Source organism: Lycium barbarum, chromosome 12 (genome assembly GCF_019175385.1).
Source record: "Lycium barbarum isolate Lr01 chromosome 12, ASM1917538v2, whole genome shotgun sequence".
Classification (NCBI taxonomy): Eukaryota; Viridiplantae; Streptophyta; class Magnoliopsida; order Solanales; family Solanaceae; genus Lycium; species Lycium barbarum.
Genome location: NC_083348.1, coordinates 68,398,784 through 68,421,215, shown reverse-complemented (window position 1 = coordinate 68,421,215; position 22,432 = coordinate 68,398,784). Strand labels below are relative to the sequence as shown.

General features: G+C 37.2%; 1 protein-coding gene across 2 annotated transcripts; it reads left to right on the top strand.

Moving 5' to 3' along the window:
* The first annotated feature begins 15,154 nt into the window (after positions 1-15,154).
* On the top strand, positions 15,155-20,756 carry LOC132621531 (nuclear pore complex protein NUP98A-like). 2 transcript variants are annotated; one of them, XM_060335839.1, is made up of 8 exons: positions 15,155-15,311; positions 15,459-15,532; positions 15,710-15,820; positions 17,777-18,307; positions 18,686-18,913; positions 18,988-19,619; positions 20,401-20,488; positions 20,574-20,756. In XM_060335839.1, exons 2-8 carry the CDS (start codon positions 15,514-15,516, stop codon positions 20,615-20,617), a joined length of 1,653 nt encoding a protein of 550 aa, XP_060191822.1. In that variant the 5' UTR covers positions 15,155-15,311; positions 15,459-15,513; the 3' UTR covers positions 20,618-20,756. The 2 variants fall into 2 exon arrangements, with proteins under 2 accessions (XP_060191822.1, XP_060191823.1); XM_060335840.1 differs by having other exon boundaries at positions 15,168-15,311; positions 15,408-15,532.
* Positions 20,757-22,432: the final 1,676 nt, after the last annotated feature.

Here is a 22,432-nt window from a genome sequence, read left to right as displayed (position 1 = left end):
TCTAGACTTTTGGTTTGAATCTTATGATATATATATATATATATGTATATGTTATCCAGGGGTACGACGAGGCCCTGTCCCGTCATATTTCGCTATTCATACTCTTAGAGGTCTGTAGATATATGTGTGGGTTGTGTATGGGTTCTGTTCAGCTGTGTCTATACGATGTGCTGTGATATGATGTTCGTCTATAGTGGCAGCCTTGTCTGCTTGCATATGATATTGATATGTGATGGCAGCCTTGTCGGCCTGCGTATTATTTTATGATATGATTAGTTGTGACTCCTCAGGAGACAGATGATATGGAAAAGTATATATATGATGATGTTACGAATTTTGGAATTCCTTTATAAGTTTCCGCATTGTCGTAGTTTCAGTTTGATGTTATATGTAACAGGTTGGTATACGGGTGCCCAGGCCGGGCACCAGTCACGGCCTACGGGGTTGGGTCGTGAAAAAAGTGGTATCAGAGCGGTTTATCCTCGGAGTGTCTACAGACAGTGTCTAGTAGAGTCTTGTTTATCGGTGTGTTGTGCACCACATCTATAAACAGGAAGCTACAGGACATTTAGGATGTTACCTTTCTTTCATATCTAAGATCGTGCGATAGAGCCCAGCCATGGAAACGAAATTCCTTGTACTAACCCTTGATTTCAGCTGAAGGACGACCTCGATAGAAGAAAGCGACTGATGATATTGGATGCTACGCAGTACACAGGTAAGCAACGGTCCGAAAGACGCATGTCGAATATGGTAAGAATATTGAAGTATGATTGAAATGTAAAGTTGAAGAATGAAAGGAAAGGTAGATAGGAAGGTATAACAGGACAGATCGTTAAGGATCAGGTACGTCTCAGGGTGTGATATGTGAGGTAAGTTTCGACATCTTTATACTTTTACTTGAAATTGGGAGCCCTGTGTGGCTATGATATGATAGAATATATACGTATATATGTTGGCCCTGTGAGGCATTGTTGGTATTTCCTGCGTGCAGGTTTTGGGATAGTAAGAAATACAGAGGAAATTCTGCCAAAATTTTCCCAGAAATAGGAAAAAGGAAAAGAATGGGGTATAAGTTCATAATATTTTTTGAAGGTTAATATATGAAAAGATGACATGAAATGGAAGAGTATGAGTACAATAGCGGCACATGCAGGAACAAGGATAAAAAGAGGTGTTGCCCAGAAGAAATACAATATAGAGATTATAATATAATGATACAGCACGTAAAAGAATAACAAAGGAAGTAATGAAAAGTATGACAAATTATTGTGACATGATAATGGATGTGTGTTAAAATGAAATAATATAAAATACGTTTACTGTATATTAGTGTGTAATAAATGATGTTATTAGTATGGACATAATGTGTAGTGTAGTCAAAAAGTTGTAAATATACAGCGAATAAGATAAAGAATTGGGGGAATGACGTTGATGTAAGTGAATAATAAATATGATGGCCGTGGATTGTATAAGTGTCAAGAGATGATGATGAACAGGGGTGCTGGTATTATATAAAGAAGATACACATGTGCAATAGCATATAACTAAGAATTACACGTTGTTTAATAATGGTGAGCTATGTAATGTGAAAAATAAATAAATGATGGAAGAAAACATTAAGTAGACTGCAGTTGTTGAGAATAGCGTATGTTGAGAAGTAATACGTGAGAGTGGTAAGTGGGGTAGTGTTGTATGTGGAAAGTATTGGTTGTGTATGATATCAAGTAATGAATATATATATATATATATGTATAAATAAAATAAAAAAATGTATATAAGAATATACATGACAACAGTAAGAAAAACATTAATTCGAGACAATTCAAGAAGAATAAGATAAGCTAACACAAAGAACTTGAACATTGACAATAGGAAGTTGAATACTACCATTCTTTCGCGTTGACTCTTCCGCGGAGTAGCCTAAAGAAACGCCTTTCGCTTATTGCTCCTATAGAGCGAGAGATTCGGCAACATTCACTGAGTAAAAATAAACCTCCACTTTCTTTCATAAGAAAACTTCTTGTAAGTATATATGCTTAAGTTACAATAGTCAAAGTGTATTCAATATTTTAATTTTAGTGGTCCTCGTTCAAAATTATATCACAAGGTAAATAATTTACTGAATTCAAATCTATTATTTGTGTTTATTCACATGTCTGAGCACATTTTTGTTAGAGTGGTTTACAAATGAGGGCCCAAGTCCCACCACTAAGTAATCTTGGTCTTTTGAAATAATTATCGTCTGTAAAGTTTTCTTTTGTGGTCCCATGTCTCTTGGAGGGGGTGCACTTGGTTTTATTCTTGCGTGGTCCTACAACTACAATGTTTACAAGTAGTGTGTTCGCAATTGTTGTTTAATGAAAAGTAATATGCACATTTGTCTAGGAATTATTTAAATGAAAAGAAAAAAAAAGCATGAAAACTTGTTAGTTCACGATGATCCAAGAATTTTCAAGATTTTAGTAAGGATATCTCGCACGTGAGCATCCCTCTAAAGTATATATGTTGGTCTTCTGTGTTAATCAAGATTTATGTTTTTGATAAATATACCCAATATATAAGGGTATTGATCACCAGGCAGCTTTTGTTTTCCTTCTAACATAAAATATACGGAGAGAGGAAGATTAAAGGTTTTTATGTATGTAGTAAAATGATTTAATTTTGAAAAAAAAAAAATTGACATAGAAAAATGAAGAAATAGTATGAGAAACAGTGATTAGTAAAGGGGATAAAGAAAGGCATCAATAGTGAAAGAGATACTAGAGAGAAAAGGGAGAAAAATAACTTACAAAAGATAGAAAGTGACAAAAAAAAACATAGCAAATAAATAGATATAATGATACGTGTAATAACAGCAAGTAAATAAAGGCGTAAAAATAGCAATTGATGAAAAGACTTATTATATAATGTTGATGATGAGATAGTATAGAAATAATCGTAAGAAACATGATACAGACTATAATAAAACGGTGTTGGGGAAAAACAACAAAAATTATGAATAGGATGAAAATTACTATAGAGAAAATATATAATGAATATTAGATTTATGATATTGTTGACAATTACAGTAAAACAAACAATGTATAGATAAGACACGAGAACTAGAGGAGAGGAAAGAATACAGACATACAGTGTGTTAGATAGACAAAGTGACTTACAAACAAAATAGGGGTTGACAAAAAAAAAAGAAATAAAATGGTTGATTTAATGTATGTGATATAAGGAACTAGAATAATGACAAAAGATAGTGAAAGAGACAGAAACTCAGAAAAATGAAAGAAACAAAAAGCAAATGTAAGATGTTGACAAAAGAATGATATAAAGGAATATTATAGGTGGTGCATGTCAGAAGATTAAAATGATGACTCCAAGAAGAAGGTACGCTGCGGACTATGAGACCTAAATCAAGAATTGAAGTAGCTATAATATGACCACACTCTTTGGAAGTTGAATGATAACTAAAGTTAGGTGGAGAATGGTATTAAATTAAGCAAGAAAAGGCACAATATGACAGAAGAGTAATTGATTCGTCATAAGATCACTATAACCAGTATATTTATACAGGGAAAGTTTAACATTCGGGGACGAATGTTCTAAAAGGGGGGAAGGATGTTACATCTCGCGTTTTCATACGTTGGAAAGCGTGCGAGTTAAATGACATTAGCAACTGAAACGAGGTTATTCCCCAAGCTTATAGATGGTTAGAGTGATGGTACAGATGGTTTGTAAATATTAGAAGATAAACAAATCGAAGAAAACTAAATTTTTCCGAGGTTCAAAATTTATTTGAATAAAATACGGTCCAAGCTATAGTATCCCGTATTTTTGGACTAGGAAACTGAGCCATCCGGCATGGGCAAATTTACTCGAGCTCGGAATATTTGGTCACATTCTAGCGTGGAAGTCAAGAACTTGGTCTGATGGTTCTTTCTTGAATACAAGAAATTACTTAATCAAATTAGTGAGCAAAGTTGTGGTCTTACGGACTGAAAATAAATAAAACCAGCGAGTCGTCATCTCTGTACATATGGAGCTCAAGAAGGGTATTATTTCTACGCGGTAGTACAGAGATAAGAGCGGGGTAGAGGTTATGTCCATGTCCGTTTTGTTCGGGTGATGGCAAATTGGAGATTCCTTCGAAGTAAAGTAAGATTGAAGAAGAGTATTTCTTGGCACATAAGGTAAGAATTCTCCTATTCTTGATATATTTAAATTTGTGCGGGTTATAGCTAAATTATGGGATGAGCACTACGAAATTAATTGCGGAAAAATCGAATCAAGTTAAAGGCGGAATTATTTTCGGACACGAAGTAGAAACCTTTAATTTTCAATTAGAACATAAATTGTTTATAAATTGTATTTAGTGTAAATATATTATTGTTGGAGATTAGGAATTAATTAATTGTGATTAGATTATTAGACAATATTTAGTGATTAATTAAAAATTAATTAGCTTAATTAGGTTTGGTGAGCCCCACCCGATCATTCTTCAAAAACAAAAAGAAACAAATATAATAATTAAACAAAGCTAAGTTAGTGGGTCATCATGGGGAAAACACGTGTAGGGTAATTGGAACCCAAATATGTATAGTTAAATGAAGAGTGGATGAACATTTCATCTCACATTTTGCAAAGCAAGTTTCAGAGAAAGAAAAATGAAGTCATCAAATGCATGCCACCTTAGAAGGGCACGTGTAGGGCCTAAACAATACATATAAAAATTGGCAATATGACTCATAGTCATCATATTCAACATTGCAAAAAAAAAAAAAAAAAAAAGAGGAGCAAGTTGAAGGGAGGTTCGGCCATGGACAAAAAAAAAATTGAAGCCGAGAGAGAGCTTAGGAGAGGCATAGGAGTGTATGTTGGCTGAGTAATTCATCCATTACATCTTCATTGTAGTTGAACAATTGAAATTTGAAAGGAGAAAAAGAAGTGAGGCTCTCGGCCAAGGTGGTTTGGCCGAGAATAGTGTTGAAGGAAATTTCAAGCTCATGGTGATGTGATGATCAAGGTGTTGTGAAGATTCAAGTAGTTAGCAAGACTAAGAGGGCAAGTGTATTACGGTAAAAATTTGATCTTCTTTTTCTATACGTTTAGGAGGACTTTAATGTGATGTTAATATCGTTTCTTGCATTTATATGAATAATATTGTAACGTGTGGATTGTTGGTATAGTTCATAAAATTGGAAGAAAAGAATGTGTTGTTGTTATTCTTGTTGAACGTGGAAGATTAATGATAGTTAAGGATATACGTTGTATTTATGTTGGTTGGGCTGTTGTAAATTGTTTCGATGAAAACGTTAAGACTATGGATCATTAAAGATAACTTGAATAAGTAGTAGTCGTATTGTATTCGAATACTTTGAATGTGGGTTGTTTGGAATACGGTGCGGGGCTGTCCGGAGTGTTCTCGAGCCTTGTTTGAATAGTCTCGGGTTGGTATTGAACGTATAATTATTGATGTTGGCTTGGTTGCATGTAGTTTCGGTAAAACGGCCATAATTTTTTGTACAGATATGCATATGACCTCTATAATATACCGTTAGAAAAGTATTTCAAAGGGCTGCAACTTTTATTTGGGAAGTTTTCCCACATTCCCAATTAATAAAGGGGTTGTAGTCGCTTGAAGTAAGACCTTCAGCAAACTCACTTGAAGTAAGACCTTCGCAGGATTTTGTAAGGTCCAATGTATCTGGGACTAAGTTTCCGTTTCTTGCCAAATCTTATCATACCTTTCGTAGGTAAAACTTTTAAGAACACCCAATCCTCAACTTGAAAACTCTAAGTCCCTTCTCCTTACATCTGTATAGGACTTCTGGCGACTCTAAGCCATTTTCAAACGCTCCTGAATTAACTTGAATTTCTCCATAGCCTAATAGACCAAATCTGGTCGTAGCAGTTCTATTTCAGTAACTTCGAAGCAACCAATGGGTGATCTACATTTTCGCTCATAAAGAGCTTCAAACGTTGCCATCTTGATACTAGCATGATAACTGTTATTATAAGCAAATTCAATGAGAGGCAAATGGTCATCCCAATTACCTTTGAAAGCTAGGACACATGCTCTCAACATGTCCTCAAGAGTCTGAATAGTACGCTCTACATGGCCATCTGTCTGCAGATGAAAAGCTATGCTGAGGTTTATCTTGGTTCCGTATCCTTTCTGAAAGGACTTCCAAAAGTTCGTTGTGAATTGAGCACCACGATATGAGATAATGGACACTGGTCCCATGAAATCTGACAATCTCATGAATATACAACTTGGCATAATCTTCGGCTGAATTTGTGGTCTTGACTGGCAAAAAGTGCGCTGACTTAGTAAGTCGGTCCACAATCACCCAAATCGAGCCATGTCTACGGGATGAGCGAGGTAGACCTGTTATGAAGTTCATGTTTATCATCTCCCATTTTCATACAGGAATATCAATATTATGGGCCAAACCACTAGGCCTCTGGTGTTTGGCTTTCACTTGCTGACAATTCAAACACTTAGCCACAAAATCTGCTACATTCTTCTTCATATCATTCCGCTAATAAATCTCCTTAAGATCATGATACATCTTAGTGGAACCCGGGTGCATGGAATACCTGGAGTTGCGAGCTTCTGACATGATTGGCTTTCTGAGCCCATCTACATCTGGAACACATAATCTACCTCGGTACCTTAAAGTACCATCATCTCCCCCTTGTTCGAAAGCCGTTGTCTTATGCTTATAAATCCCATCTTTCAGCTGCAGTAAAAAGGGATCATCAAACTGCTTCTCCTTTACTTCAGCCATTAAGGAGGAATAAGCCCTGCTCTAGACAACAACACCTCCATCTTTGGAGTTCAAGAGTCGAACTCCTAAGCTTGCCAAACAGTGAACTTACCTTGTCATAATCCTCTTATCTGCCTCAGCGTGAGCTAAACTGTCACGACCCAACCCCGTGGGCTGCGACTGGTGCCCTATTTGGACACTCAAACTCATTCGCTTACCAAATCGACACATCGAAGACTTATTCAAATTTAACATACGTTATTTTGAACAGATACTGAAGACAGATATCATCTTAAGCGGTCACCTGTACAGAAATATCATACCAAAAACCGATAGGCTGGCGGAATACACATCACCCGAATATACAGACATATACAAACATGTGGGCCGTTATGGCCATAATAGCAAACGGGACCGCTTAAGGCACGAATCACAAACATAATCGAACAAACGTGATCCATGACCCACATATGTCTACAGGCCTCTACAAACCTGTTATATCCCGCATTTTTGTACAATCGGATAATTCAAGGTGATTGCGGGGAGATGACAAGTAAGGAGTTACTTTTATTTTGTTAAGCATATGAGTCGCTTATGAAGAATTTTGAAGTAGAAATATTAAGAAAGGCTAGGGGCGAGAAGGGAAATGCGCAATAGGACCCGTGGAATTATGGAGGAAGACGAAGGGATAAAATGGTAATTTCACAAGTGTTCAAGAAGAATTCTTGGAAAAATTCCAATATGGCCGTGTGGCATGGGTGGCATATGCCCACATTTTTATTAATTAGTGGGGGCTAATTACACACTATAAGGAAATGTGGACTAAATCTTACAAAGGAAGACATTTAGTCTTCTTTATTTATTTTAAGAAAATCCAAGAAAATGGAAGGATCTTCTAGAAAAGGAGAGAGAGGGATCATGTGACCATATTTTTATTTTGGGGGACCTATTTATAAATAATGAAAATTGGTGAAAGACTTGTGGATATATATGTAGGAAGTCATCTTAATTCATCAAATTTTCTAGAGAATTCAAGAAAACAAGAACAAGAGAGAGAGGAGAAAAACCTAAGGGCCATTTCGGCCAAGAGCAAAAACCAACAAGAAAATTTACAAAAATTCATTCAAAAATCATTTCCTACCAAGTAGAGGGTCCTTAACAAAGTGGAGTTGTTGTTGGAACAAGAAAAACACGAATTCACAAGTTGGAGATTCAAACAAGTTGGAGGATCAAAGAAGAAGGTGAGAATTCATTTTCTTTATATGTTATGGATGTTATGCATGTTGTAGTATGCAAAAGTGAATGAAATTCATGAAACCTTGCATGTTGGTGTTGAGCCGTGTGAGGGTGTTGTTGGCCGTGCATTTATGCCTATGTATGTGTAGGAATCATGATGTAATTATTTCATTTAGTGCTTGGTTGTTGCAATGAATGTTATGTGATAATGGAAGTTGAATGAATTTTGGAGAAGTTGTAGTTGTGCATGCATAATGTTTGAAGCCGTGTGTGCATGGTGTGTGTGTGGCCGTGCATATATGTTGAATTGTGAAGGAATAATGAGCAAGTTTTATTTAGCATTTTAGTTGTTGTGTTGTGGATTTTATATTACAAATAAAGATTTGATGAGCTTGGTGAAGTGTTAGTAGTTGGAAGTTGTGTAAATTGAAAATAATGTTCTTGTATGGATGGTATGTAATGATATTGGTATGATGTTGTTGGAATATATATTATAAGATTGTTGTTGTTTTATTGGAATTGGAAAGTCTTTAAGGAAGTAGAATGCTACTTGAAGTGTTGGAATGTACCTTGAGTTGAATATGGAAATTGCTAGTGTGGTTGTTGAGTTATGTTGATAGTTTGGCCGGGTTTGAATTCCCGGATTGTGATTGATTAAAATTTGACTAAGTTGAATGCTGAGGATGGTATATTTACAGAGGAAATGCTGCCGAAATTTCGGTAGCCAAGTACTATCTTAAGATTTCCAATGTTAAAAGTTCTAATAGAAGTTTGGTAAATTTGACCAATTTGTAGATTTTGACGGATTTGCGACTCGAATTTGGAATAACAAAAAGGGAGGAAAGAGGTATGTAAGGCTTCACCCTTCTTTCTATGGCATGTCTTAGACGTAATAAGTCGGGTACGAGCCTCGGGGACAACCCTATTCCCCGGAATCCGCACTTAAAGTTTTCCCTTTTTCCTTCAGTAGAATTGAACTAGAAATTGTGCAAAATGTTGAAAAACCTTCTTGAACCTCTAGAACTTGCATAAAGAGGACCCGATTACCTTAAAACCCTCACAAGTAACGCCATGACACGTAACATATGTAAATTTAGTACGCCGCCTCATTTGACCCGAGGTGGGCCCATTGTTCTCGGATTCTTCCTTAATGTTCAGTTATTACCCGATAAGTGTTACAATTATTCTAAAGAGAGTATTCTATGATAAAAATGATAGCGGTGATGTTAAGAAAGGAATATGTCTATGATGAGTATGACAAGAGTGATTCCACGACTAAGAGCCTTAAGTTAAAGACTCAAAATAAGTATGAAAGTGTCAAGCTAGTTATTGATCTTTAATGCTACTCTTGGGTTATGACTCTGATTTCTAAAGACTTCAAGTAAGTGACTTATGATGATGATGACCTTGTCCTATGTTTTCCCTTAACGCTATTCTTCGTTGATAGTCTCGCCTTATATTACTAGTCCCTTCAAGGCGAGGCAAAGTCATGATGATTATTCCATAATGCAATCGGAGGCTTCCGACCTTATGTCACTCCGATAGGGTTGTAGCTTTCACTTGGGCTCTCATGCATGCTTTATACTTATGTATTATTTATTTTATGACACTGTGCCGTCCCACGGGCGGCCGGACAGATATACACACCACTATAGTGGGCAGCTTATACCCCGGACGCGGGAGGCCTGGACGCGGGAGGCCTGGACGCGGGCTCACACACCGTTCCTATATGGACGGGCAGTCTATACACCGTTCCTATTGGGACGGGCAGCATTACACCGCACCTATATGGTCGGATAGTTTACTTACAGATTTTTACATATTATTTTTAAAGCTAGCATGCATGGCATTCGCCCTAAGGGGCATTCAGATGAACATCTTATTCCTCTACCCCATGGTATGCTCAGATAAAGTTACACCATACCTCTATGGTCGGGCAGCACTACGCCGTACCTATGGGGTCGGGCAGTATTACACCGTACCTACGCGGTCGGGCAGTGTACTTGAGATGACTATATGTTATTTCTAGAGGTAAAGTTAAATTGCATAAGTATCTGCCTTAAGAGGCAAACAGAGGTACAGATTATATCCCTCCTTCTCTATGCTATGTTTTATGCTTTCTAGTATGATCTTATTTTACTATTCATGCCTTACATACTCGGTACACTATTCGTACTGACGTCCCTTCCTGCGGACGCTGCGTTTCATGCCGCGCAGGTAAGCAGGTTGGCGGACTTGATCCTTAGGAGCTCCACCAGCGGTATATTGAGAGTGCTCCAGTTCTTTCGGGGCTTCAGCTATTCGGTACTACTTTTGTGTACATGTCCGGACTCGGCAGTATCCGGTCCTTTTCGAGATGCTATGTATTATACTTAGAGGCTCGTAGACAGATATGTACAGTCAGGTGTTTTGTGCTTTTGTGGTTCTCATCACTGTAGAAGGTGCTAGTAAAGTTTAATGGCCTGTATTTATAATTATGCTGCTAATGCTAATGTTAAGTAACAAAAAAAAAATATATGGTATAGTTCATATGGCCACCTAGTAATAAGAACATGACACGAGATAAGGGGTGCTCGGTACAAGTATCGGGTACTCGTCACGGCCCCTAGTCGGGTCGTGACAAAACCATAACAGAAACATATGACGGGACAGGGCCCCGCCGTACCCCAAATAGTCATGTATAACAGAAGATATGTACCAAAAATCTGAGCTCCGGATCAAAGGAGTACTCCAAATAGCAGAATAAGTATCCTACACTGGCGGGTCAGCTGAACGAACGTATGCACCTGCGGGCATGAAACGCAGCCCCCGAAGAAAGGGGGTCAGTACGAAATATGTACTGAGTATGTAAAGCATGAAGTACAGTAATCCAAATCATATCTGAAGTGAGAAGTACGGAAAATGGATACAGAGTTAGTATATCAAAACTTTTTCTGAAAACATAAATCATGCAAATAAAAATCATGCATAGGGCTCAGGAACGTACTCCGACGCTGGCGCCACAACACATCATACTCCAGAAGGTTTCAAATCTCCGTACAATCCCCGAACATATCGTATCATCATAACATATCACAACATCATAACACATCATATGCCATATCATATCATAACGCCGTATATAAGCGGTACCCGGCCCTATGGCGAGGAACTCGGGAACCGTAACACATCATACTGCCGAATGTAACATAGTGCGCACGATGACAAAACCGGCCCGGGATCCGGCGAACGATATCATAGTAGTATGCACGAGCGGAGTAGTGAGGAAATCATATGCATATAAGTACATAAATAAATTTCAAGACTTGATAAATAAATATATATACCGATATCAGAAAGCTCAGAAATAAGTATCGGGTCAATCGAAATTAGTATACGAAAGTTACGAGCTTTTGAAGTACGGAGCTTTCTAGAAGCGTTTCATGAGCCATTTTGAAAATTTAAGTAACAATCATATTAGGTAACTTTCAAATACCATTATGGAACAAGTCAAACGGAGGCTTTAGAACCATGTATACGTATCAAAATATATATCAAAGTCCTTAGGCATATCAATTATCTTTCGAACAACATTCGGAAACATATCAACTAGGATTCTTCGAACATCATAAATACATTTCCAACCATATGGAACGGCTTATGGAAGTCAAAGACATCGGCCATCCTAGTGGCTCTAAGAATAGGATTTTCTTTAGAATCATGCATATACGTTATTTGTTCATTTCATAAAGGTCATGCCAAAAGAAAGGAAGGTAGGCTTTACATACCTCGATCGCTCGCTTACCAAATCCCGACTCAAGTCTCGGGCTCCCCAATATCTACGATAACGTTATCAATTACCAAACATTAGCTACAAGTACTTAGAGGTCCAATTTTAACTAGTACTTGTCTACAGAAATTTCGGCAGCATTTCCCCTGTAAATTCAACATCCCCGAGAATTTAACTCGGCCAAATTCATCAACAACCATACCAACAACCATACTAATAACATCAAGAATCAATTTAAAGCGCATTCTAAGATTAGTAACTTTCTTCTTTACGTAGCTTATCATATTCAATTCGACTACGTTCATTCAAGCTAATATCAACGCTCACATATTCATTTATAGTCCGAGATCATTCAAATACAATTCAAGAGCACTTTAAACGATTTGTACAATATTCAAACAATCCAAATAACACCATATTCCACCCGAACCTTCTACAAATGCAATGAAATTACGACGACGCATTTTCTTCTTTCAAATTCATCAACAACAACCACAATTCACACTTTAGCAACTCCACCTCCATAATTACATAAAAACTACATTAAAATCACATAATTTCCTACAACAACCCACAACCAATTTCCATGCCAACTTGAACCATTAATCTTCCATTTACATCACAAAGCCACAACAACATAATTAACATACTAAATAAATTTAATTCATCTTCCTTCACCAACATGAACCACACGGCCACACATACACACCCACAACACACAAATTTCATACTTTTTATTCATTTCCACATACTACAACATACATATAAGTCTTCCATAACATAAAAAGGATAGAATTCTTACCTTTTCTAAAAATTTCCACTTGCCACAAAAGGTATTTTCTTGCCTAAAAAATTATACCACGTTGAAGAGGGTCTTGAACTTAGTAAGAATTCAAGAAGAAAGGAATTTTTGGATCAAAGTTGGAAGGCTTCCAATTTTTTTCCCTTTCTTTTTTTTTTCGGCCGAAGGGCCTTTTTTTTTTTTTTTTTTTTTTTTTTTCTCTTCTTTGTTTTGTGCTCTCAATCTCTCTTGAAGGTTCTAAATGTGATGACTAAGTAGTGGCCCCTTTTTATTTATTACATGGGTTAAATTAACACATGGGCTTGGGCCCTTTCTTTTTCTCCATGGCCGGCCACCACACACACATTGGGCCTCTTATTTTTTTGATTTTTTTTTCCAAGCCCAATTACTTTGGTTAATATTTTGTAAGTCATGAAACTAATTTCCAAAATTTCAATTTTGCCCTTAGTCTTCCTCCATATTTTCGCGTCAATATTTTCATGAACAACATATATATTAAATAAGATCAAAATATTGCCTTATCTCTTACTAGTCACAATTATTTCAAATTTCCCGAATATGCAAAAATACGGGATATAACATAAACTTCCCATGGATCGCCGACTAAGAGCATCGGCTACTACATTCGCTTTCCCTGGGTGGTAGAGAATATCCACATCATAATCCTTAAGCAATTCGAGCCATCTTCTCTACCTAAGACTCAACTTACTTTTCTTGAAAGTATATTGCAGGCTTTTATGATCGGTGAAAATATCCACATGCACTCTATACAAATAATGACGCTATATCTTAAGTGCAAAAACCACGGTTGTCAATTCTAAGTCATGAGTCAGATAATTCTTTTCATGAACCTTAAGTTGACGAGATGCATACGCTACAACCTTACCATGCTGCATTAAGACACATCTGAGACCAATTCCCAAAGCATCACAATAAACTACGAACCCTTTGGTTCCCTTTGGCAGCGTCAAAACTGGAGCAGAAGTCAACCTTTTTTTCAACTCTTCAAAGCTTTGCTCACATGCGTCTGACCACTGAAAATTAACCTTTTTCTGAGTCATCTTAGTCGACGGAGCTGAAATAGAGGAGAATCCCTCCACAAAACGTCTATAATAACCCGTCAGACCCAAGAAACTTCTTATATCGGATGCTGAGGTAGGTTTGGGCCAATTCATTACGGCATCTATCTTCTGAGTATCAACCTTCACATCTTCACCTGAAATTTCATGGCCTAGAAATGGCACTGACTTAAGCCAAAATTCACACTTTGAAAATTTAGCATAAAGCTTACGATCTTGAAGTGTCTGCAACACTATTCTGAGATGTTCTGCACGATCAATCTCACTACGGGAATACACCAAAATATCTTCAATAAATACAATGACGAATAAATCAAGATACAGCTTAACGACCCTGTTCATGAGGTCCATGAAAGCTGCTGGTGCATTTGTCAACCCAAACGAATTTAAATGAAGCAAGAATTAGAATTAAAGAAGCTCCCCTTAGCGAAATGACATTCATCTTTTCTACCCTTTAAAAATAGATTTCACATTAGACAAAATAGTCATTTAATTCCAATGCATATTCTTTTAGTCATTGAATAGCATATGTTAATTATAACTTTGAGTAGAACAATTAGTTTGAATGACAATAAAAGGATTCAAAGGTAGCTCAATCAAAGACGTTAGTTAAAAAATTTATCGCCCTAGGAGTACAATATAGACGTTGGAAGCAATCTTGGCAAAAGATGGGTGCACTCTGATGACATTCCTTAATGCCATTTAGATGATCCTGAATATTGTCGGATTTCTAACTATTATATGCTTGCAATTATTATTGTCCTATCTTTATGGAGTCTGATGATGCACTTTCAGTTGTTGTTTTCGAAAAATGTTGTATAAATATAATATATTTTGTGTATCTAATAAATTCTTAACTAGCATAAATTGTATTTACTTTCGGCTGTCTCTATTAGCAATATGTTTCTAATAATATTACTCTTTCAGGGTCATAAAGATAAATTTTTTGTATTAATGTTTTTTTTATAAAGGAAATCCGTGTAATCCACAAGATGTATCTATGCTCGGATGACTTTATCAGAATTTGTAAATGATTAAATTCGCGCAAGCATCTTTTTTCAAAGTCAATTATGAATCGAATTGAGAGATTAATCGACTTGCATTAATTTTGTCAATCTAGACTAAACAGGTGCGTATGAAGGACCTCTTTTTGTAAGCTAAGATAATTTATTACTTCTTAAGCTCCTTATTCCACATCATTATGTAATTTTAAATATCTATTTGACTTCCCTTAAATATTCGCTACGTAATACTTTAAGAAAGAACGATGTCTTCAAGTTGATGGGCAAAATTTAATATTTGTTTTATAAGTATTGCTTGAAAGTATTTACGTAAAATTTTTAAAGTTTGAGTACTCACAATACAAGGTACACATAGAATAATTTTATTGATGTGACATACACTTGCCACGGACAATTGCTTAACGAGTAAGATACGAAAGTGGGCTAGAGGGGCGGGTCAGCCCAAGAACCGAACCGTCAATAATTAGCGTTGTTAAAAGCTAAAATAAGTTGCTATCTTTGTCCATTTGTATGTTACGGATACCTCTTTCAGAGGGCTTTTTCCCAACCAAAAAAAGCGCACACTTACACTGGAAGTATTTTTGTTGCTTTATAGATCGAAAATCGAGTAACTAGCCGTCGATCGTCAACACATCTCAGGTATACCTGATGTATTGAATTAGTTTTCTTTATTGGAGGCATTACATGTACGCGGAATAAATCTCCTTGACTTTAGTTTTGTTGAACTTGCTGTAGACGTATCCTTATGCTTCAACAAGCAAATTGAATGATCTACGTGTTTTGCAGCTCAACTTTGGACCTTCAAAAGCTATTGCGAAAGATTTGACTATCATATCAAACCATGTTCCGGTTCACGAATGGTAAGCATTGATTTCGTCCTTCTTTCCCGCTTATTTACTTATTGGCTTAATACATAGATATTCCATTTAGACACTCACGGTGTTCCAATTGAACACCTCAACTCCTAATAATTTGTTCCAATTAGATACTTTTGGTTTTAATTTTGGACACTTTTTGCGTGTGTTCTTCACCTCTAGGGTCCACACCAGCTTTTGGTGCATCATCCTCACCTGCATTTGGAAGCACTACACCTGCATTTGGAGCTTCTTCAACTCCTACTTTTGGCAGTTCCTCTTCAGCATTTGGGGGTGAGTATTTGTTTCCACAAGCTTCCTTACAAAATTGTATTGTGCATATCTTTTTCAAGAATGCCGTCAATACTCTATTTTATTCTCCAGTGCTGCTAAGGCCAATTGGCTTAATACCATTCATCACGGTTCCGGGTTCGCATCTCAGTGGGTTGGGAGGTCGATAGTTAATGATTAGTTATTATGCATGTTCCAATGACATTGGGGCTGGCTGTAGTGAAGTCTCCTCTTACAATGTATTCGAGGGATCTTATTCTTGTCTAGTGATGCCTTTTGCTTTTGGCATAAGTAGTCTACTCTATGCTTGCCGTTCTGTTATGTCTTCGCATAGTTTGTTTTTTTAGGTTTGAATTTTAATCATTCAGATCTCATCTATTAAATGCGCTTTTTATGTGACAACCACTTAATGAATCTGAATATATTTGAATGATCAAGATCTGTGATAAAGTCTTAATATTATTAAGATGTTTATTCAAATATTCCAACAACAGTTCACCGATTTCATCCATTCACCGCACCGCCATCGCCCTCCATTATCAGCTACCATCGTCCCTCTCACCCCCACAACCACCATCCTCAGCAGTCAGCCAGTCACAACCACCGCTGCTACCAATTACTACAATCAACTATCATCACTACTTACAACCATCACCACCAATCACCACTAATGCAACGACCACCAATCACTACCGACAATCACAACTATCAGCCACCATTATATATCGCCAGCCACCGTCATCATTCACAACCAGCTATCACTATCATCCACCACCACCAACCATCTGCATTAACCACACTTCCAGCCACCACTAGCTACTACCCCCAACACGTGCATTAGCCAACACCATCCCCAATCAACACCCACAACTACCACCAACCATCATATGATTTTTAGAAATATTTTGTTGATACTGTGTTAGATTGATTTAGTATTTTATTAAATTTTATATTTATTAATGTTTAAAACAAACAGTTTTAATTATTTAGTATTCAGATCTTAATACAACATCTTAATATTCAGACGTTTAATCTTAATAAAAACAAAAGGAGACATAAGTACTAGTGCCTGCATAGAGCCCAAGTGTATAATTAGTCTGTTCAGGTGAATTTTTGTTGTAATTTTCTTACATGATTACATTAATGATATATCCTATTTAAACCTTGTACCTGAAAAATATTTGTTTGATTACCAAAAAATCTACTGTTTCGAGCTTCAAAACGCGATAAATAGTGGGCGTGCACCTCTACCATTGTGAATTTGAGTGCTAATGTTTTTTCCTAAAAAACATTTTTGATTTTCTTGTTGGCAAGGTTATTAGTGCTAATGCAATTTGTTGAGTCCACTGTAGGGACACTTCTTGTCTCTTTTGATGGGAAGTGATTTCTATATATTATGAGCTTGTTTGGATGGGCTTATGCCTATAAGCTGCAAACAGCTTATAAGCTAAAAAAATTAAGTTGGGGTAGTCTAACTTATTTTTTTTGGCTTATAAGCTGTTTTCAGCTTATAAGCTGCTTTAGATAAGTTAATCAAATGGGCTCAATTATTTTTTTGAGCTTATTTTAAGCACAAAATGACTTTAAGCTAGCTAGCCAAACACTCAAAAAAGCTGAAAACAGCTTCTAAGCAACTTTATAAGCCAATCCAAACGGGCTCTATATCTTTTTCCTTCTCTCCTTGTAGTCCTTTCGTTGCATTTTTTCTGTTCTGGTCCAACAGCGAATGCATGTTCTCTTAATTGTCTGAGGTCAATGAAACCCCGTGTACTAATGTTTTTGTGGCTTAACCTGTATGTGTGCAGTGTGCATTTTCCAGCATTTGCCCCTTAGAGCGGGAATCAATTTGACATTATTTAAGTAATTGGTGTAATTTTGTTTTTTCAAGTCTCATATACTCAATGTAGATCGAACAGTATTTGTTTGTTATTCAGTTCTGAAACTGTCTTGATTGTGAAGGTTCATCTATATTCGGGCAAAAGCCAGCTTTTGGTGGCTTTGGGTCAGGCAGTGCCCAAACAAGTCCATTCGGCAGCTCGTTTCAACAATCACAGCCGGCATCACAGCCGGCATTTGGGAGTGGTCTATTCGGTTTATCTACACCTTTTGCTGCATCAAGTCAACCTGCATTTGGTACTCCGAGTACCCCGGCATTTGGTTCATCCAGCACCCCTGCTTTTGGTGCCACGAGTACACCAGCATTTGGTACATCAAGTACTCCAGCCTTTGGTTCTACACCTAACCCGACCTTTGGCCGTACAAGTAGCCCATTTGGTGTTTCAAGTTCTCCTTTTGGATCCAGCACCCCGGCCTTTGGTACCACCACTGCTCCTGCTTTTGGCGCCACGTCAACTCCTGCTTTTGGTGCTCCTAGTGCTCCTTCATTTAGTTTTGGATCCTCTCCTGCATTTGGCCAATCAACATCGGCTTTTGGCAGTAGCCCATTTGGCACAACAACATCAACTTTTGGTGCTCAAAGCTCTGCATTTGGTTAGCTGCTTTTATTCATGCAAGACAGATGATAGTTTTGCCACTCTCCGCGTCCCGATTTATGTGATGCTTTCATTTTAGTCCGTCCCAGAAAGATTGATATCTTTCTACATTTAGAAACAATTTAACTTTAAACTACCCCTCTTAATGAAATGATGTTGTAGCCACACAAATATATATGGCTTGTTCTAAACCACAAGTTTAAAAAATCTTTTTTTTTTTTTTTTGAACTCCATGCCGATTCAAACAAGTCACATAAATTTGGCTGGAGGGAGTATGTTTCTTGATATTACTTGTCTCTTCGCTAATGAGAGGTTTGAAAATCAAAGTTAGTTTATCATGCTATTCGTCTCTGATGCTTGGTCTCATATGGTTTAGGAGCCCAAACTTCTCCAGCAACTTTTGGAAATCCTGGTTTTGGACAGACTGCTGTTGGTGGTCAACGGGGTGGAACTAGAGTTGCTGCATACCAGGCAACACCTGAAGGAGATGGTGGCAGTGGTACCCAGCCTGGTGAGAAACTAGAGTCTATTTCAGCCATGCCAGTTTACAAAGACAAGAGCCATGAAGAACTTAGGTGGGAGGATTACCAGTTGGGAGACAAGGGTAAGTTTTAATGTAAATTATACTCGTCACTTGTTGATCTTTATGTTGTTGATAATTTGAATCTCACATTACAGGAGGTCCTGCTCCTGCGGGTCAGTCAACTAGTGGAATTAATTTTAGAAGCTCAGCCTTTGCATCATCATCAACTTCCCCATTTGGCCAGTCCACTGCAAATCCATTTTCGTCCTCCACATCTTCCAACCCTTTTGCCCCCAAACCATCCACATTCAGTTCTCCAGGTTTTGGAGTCTCAAGTACTCCAGCTTTTAATTCTTCTGCCTTTCCAAGCTCAAATGCATCTAATCCTTTTGGCTCTACATCCTCGACTTCCCCTTCCTTATTTGGATCAACTCCAGCTTTTGCCCCAAGTACAAATCCCACCCTCTTTGGATCATCTAGTGCTCCGGGTTTTGGATCATCAGCATCAATTTTTGGCTCCTCTTCAGCTCAGGCTACTGCTCCAGCATTTGCTCCTAGCTTAAGCTTTGGTAACACCCAATCCTCTTCGTTATTCCAATCAACTACCCCTTCATTCGGACAGACGAGCTCGGCCTTTGGACAGACTGCATCATCTTTTCCCCATAGTACACCGGCTTTTGTTCAATCCAATTTGTTCAGTACGCCTTCTACTGGCTTTGGTGGTAACTTGTTTTCAAGTGCACCATTGCTAAATCCAAGCAATACGACGGGATTTGGCCGAACAACGGTAAATTAATCATAAATTGAATTCTATGAAATGTTCTTATGTAACTTCTTTCGATCTCTCTATCTTCTGGTTCCGTTGCATTCATGGTAGTCAGATGATTTTCAAAAATATTTGCTGTATGGTTTTGTATGATGAACATGACTGTCGGATAAAATCGCAAGGTTTTGCCATCGACCTTGGGCTGTTTTGTTATCTTGGCTTAAACTTCAGCATTTAAGCTGGTAAAGGATAGCACCCCTTGGTGCATTTTTTTTTTGGGGGGCAGAGGCGTGAGCCCTGACCCAAAGCCAGGGAGATGTGGGCAGTTACTTCCATTTTTAATGCAACACTGTGGTCACTTGTAGAAAATAAAGGTGTCTGTTGGCAAAAAATACTTGGAAGTGAGCATGCATTCATGCTTGATTTGTGTTATTTAAGTAGGAAGTGGACCTCATTTAAAGGAGAAGTCCACGGGGTGATAACATTACATAGGCCATTATTGATATGGTTGCAAGGGTGTTTAACGCGGGGAAATTACTAAGAATTGCAATCACGTCTGAGCAAGCAAAGCACCTAAATTTTTATGCATTTACATTCAATGCTTTATCATTTGAGTTGTCGTTATTTCTCTCTCGAGGTTGACTTTGCTTAATATATCTGTTTGATTAATTTTTTTGTTTTCTTTTTTTCTTGCTGTAAAATTATATCAGATGCTCCCTAGGTTATAGATGGAGCTGTTTTTTCTTTTATCCAGTCATCCGCCTAATGAAGCCTAATAAACACCTTTTCTTTGAATTTGAAGCCCTCTCTTTCGACTCCTTTTCAATTCACTCAGCCTTCTCAGAGTACTCCTGCTTTTGGGTTCAGTAACTTTGGTTCGACACAAGGAGGTAATTGAAATGTGATAGTTCCTCTTATAGTTGGTGAGGTTGGGTATGCGACTACTAAATCTATGTCTCTTGTTCTACTTTACAGCTGGTGCAAGTGGTTTTGGTGGCACACCTGGCCATTTTAGATGATCCTGAATATTGTCGGATTTCTAACTATTATATGCTTGCAATTATTATTGTCCTATCTTTATGGAGTCTGATGATGCACTTTCAGTTGTTGTTTTCGAAAAATGTTGTATAAATATAATGTATTTTGTGTATCTAATAACTTCTTAACTAGCATAAATTTGTTATAAAACTAAGCTAAAAGAGTAACAATAGTAAAGTATGAAAGACAAGAGAGGAGAGATTTCTTATTCATCCAAATGTGTTCAAGTCACTTCAATATATGAAAATTTATACCTCTATTTATAGTGCTACATATAGACATACAAAAGGGTAACGATAAACATCTCATTTAATATATGAGATAATGGAAGGATCATTAAGATGGTGGAAGGTAATGAAAGAGGTATTATATTTGTGTAGTGGCCATTCATACTCTATATTTCATAACACTCCCCCTTGGATGTCCATTGATAGATAATATGCCTCGTTAAAATCTTACTAGAAAAAATCCAATGGGAAAAGTTCTAGTGAAGGAAAAAGAGTACATATTTCTAATAATATACATTTTGGTTGCCTCATTAAAAATTTTACAAGAAAAATCTAATGGGACAAAACCTTGTATGAAAAAAGAATATAACATGTATTAACTCCCTCTGATGAGAACTTCAGTCCAAATATTTGAGTCTTCGCATTCCAATCTTGTGCACCATCTTCTCGAAAGTTGCGGTTGGTAGAGGCTTGGTGAACAAATCAGTCATATTATCACTTGAACGAATCTGTTGCACGTTGATATCACCATTCTTTTGGAGCTCGTGTGTGAAGAACAACTTTGGTGAAATGTGCTTTGTCCTATCTCCTTTTATGAATCCTCCTTTCAATTGGGCAATGCATGTTGTATTATCTTCATATAAGATTGTGGGTATTTTATTACATTTCAAACCACACTTTTCTCGAATGAGATGTATCATTGACCTCAGCAACACAACTTCACGGCTCGCTTCATGAATAGCTATTATCTCAGCATGATTTGATGAGGTAGCCACAATAGACTGCTTTGTAGATCGCCAAGATATGGTAGCACCCCCACAAATAAATACATAGCCTGTTTGAGATCTAGCTTTGTGTGGGTCAGATAAATACCCTGCATCGGCATAACCAACAAGATCGGGACTGCAATTGCTAGAATAAAATAAGCTGAAATTGATAGTCCCCTTTAGATACCTCAATATGTGTTTAATTCCGTTCCAGTGTCTCTTTGTAGGAGCACAACTATGTCTCGCTAACACATTAACTGAAAATGCTATGTCAGGCCTTGTGGTATTGGCAAGATACATTAGTGCACCAATTGCACTAAGATATGGTACTTCTGGATCAAGAATTTCCTCATTCTTTTCTTGAGGTCGGAACGGATCTTTATTCGCATCAAGTGATCGAACAACCATCGGAGTACTTAATGGATGTGTTTCATCCATATAAAATCGTTTCAACACTTTCTCTGTATAGGCAGATTGATGGACAAAAATGTCATTTGTCAAATGTTCAATTTGCAAACCAAGGCATAATTTTGTCTTTCCAAGATCTTTCATCTCAAATTCTTCTTTAAATAATCAATTGCCTTTTTGAGCTCTGCAGGAGTTCCAATAAGGTTTATGTCGTCAACATATACAACAAGTACAATAAACTCCGATATTACTTTCTTTATAAAAACACATGGGCAAATTGCATAATTTGTATAGCCTTCCTTTAACAAATATTCACTAAGGCGGTTATACCACATGCGCCCGGATTGCTTTAAACCATTAATAGATGATGTGCCTCGTTAAAACCTTATTAGGA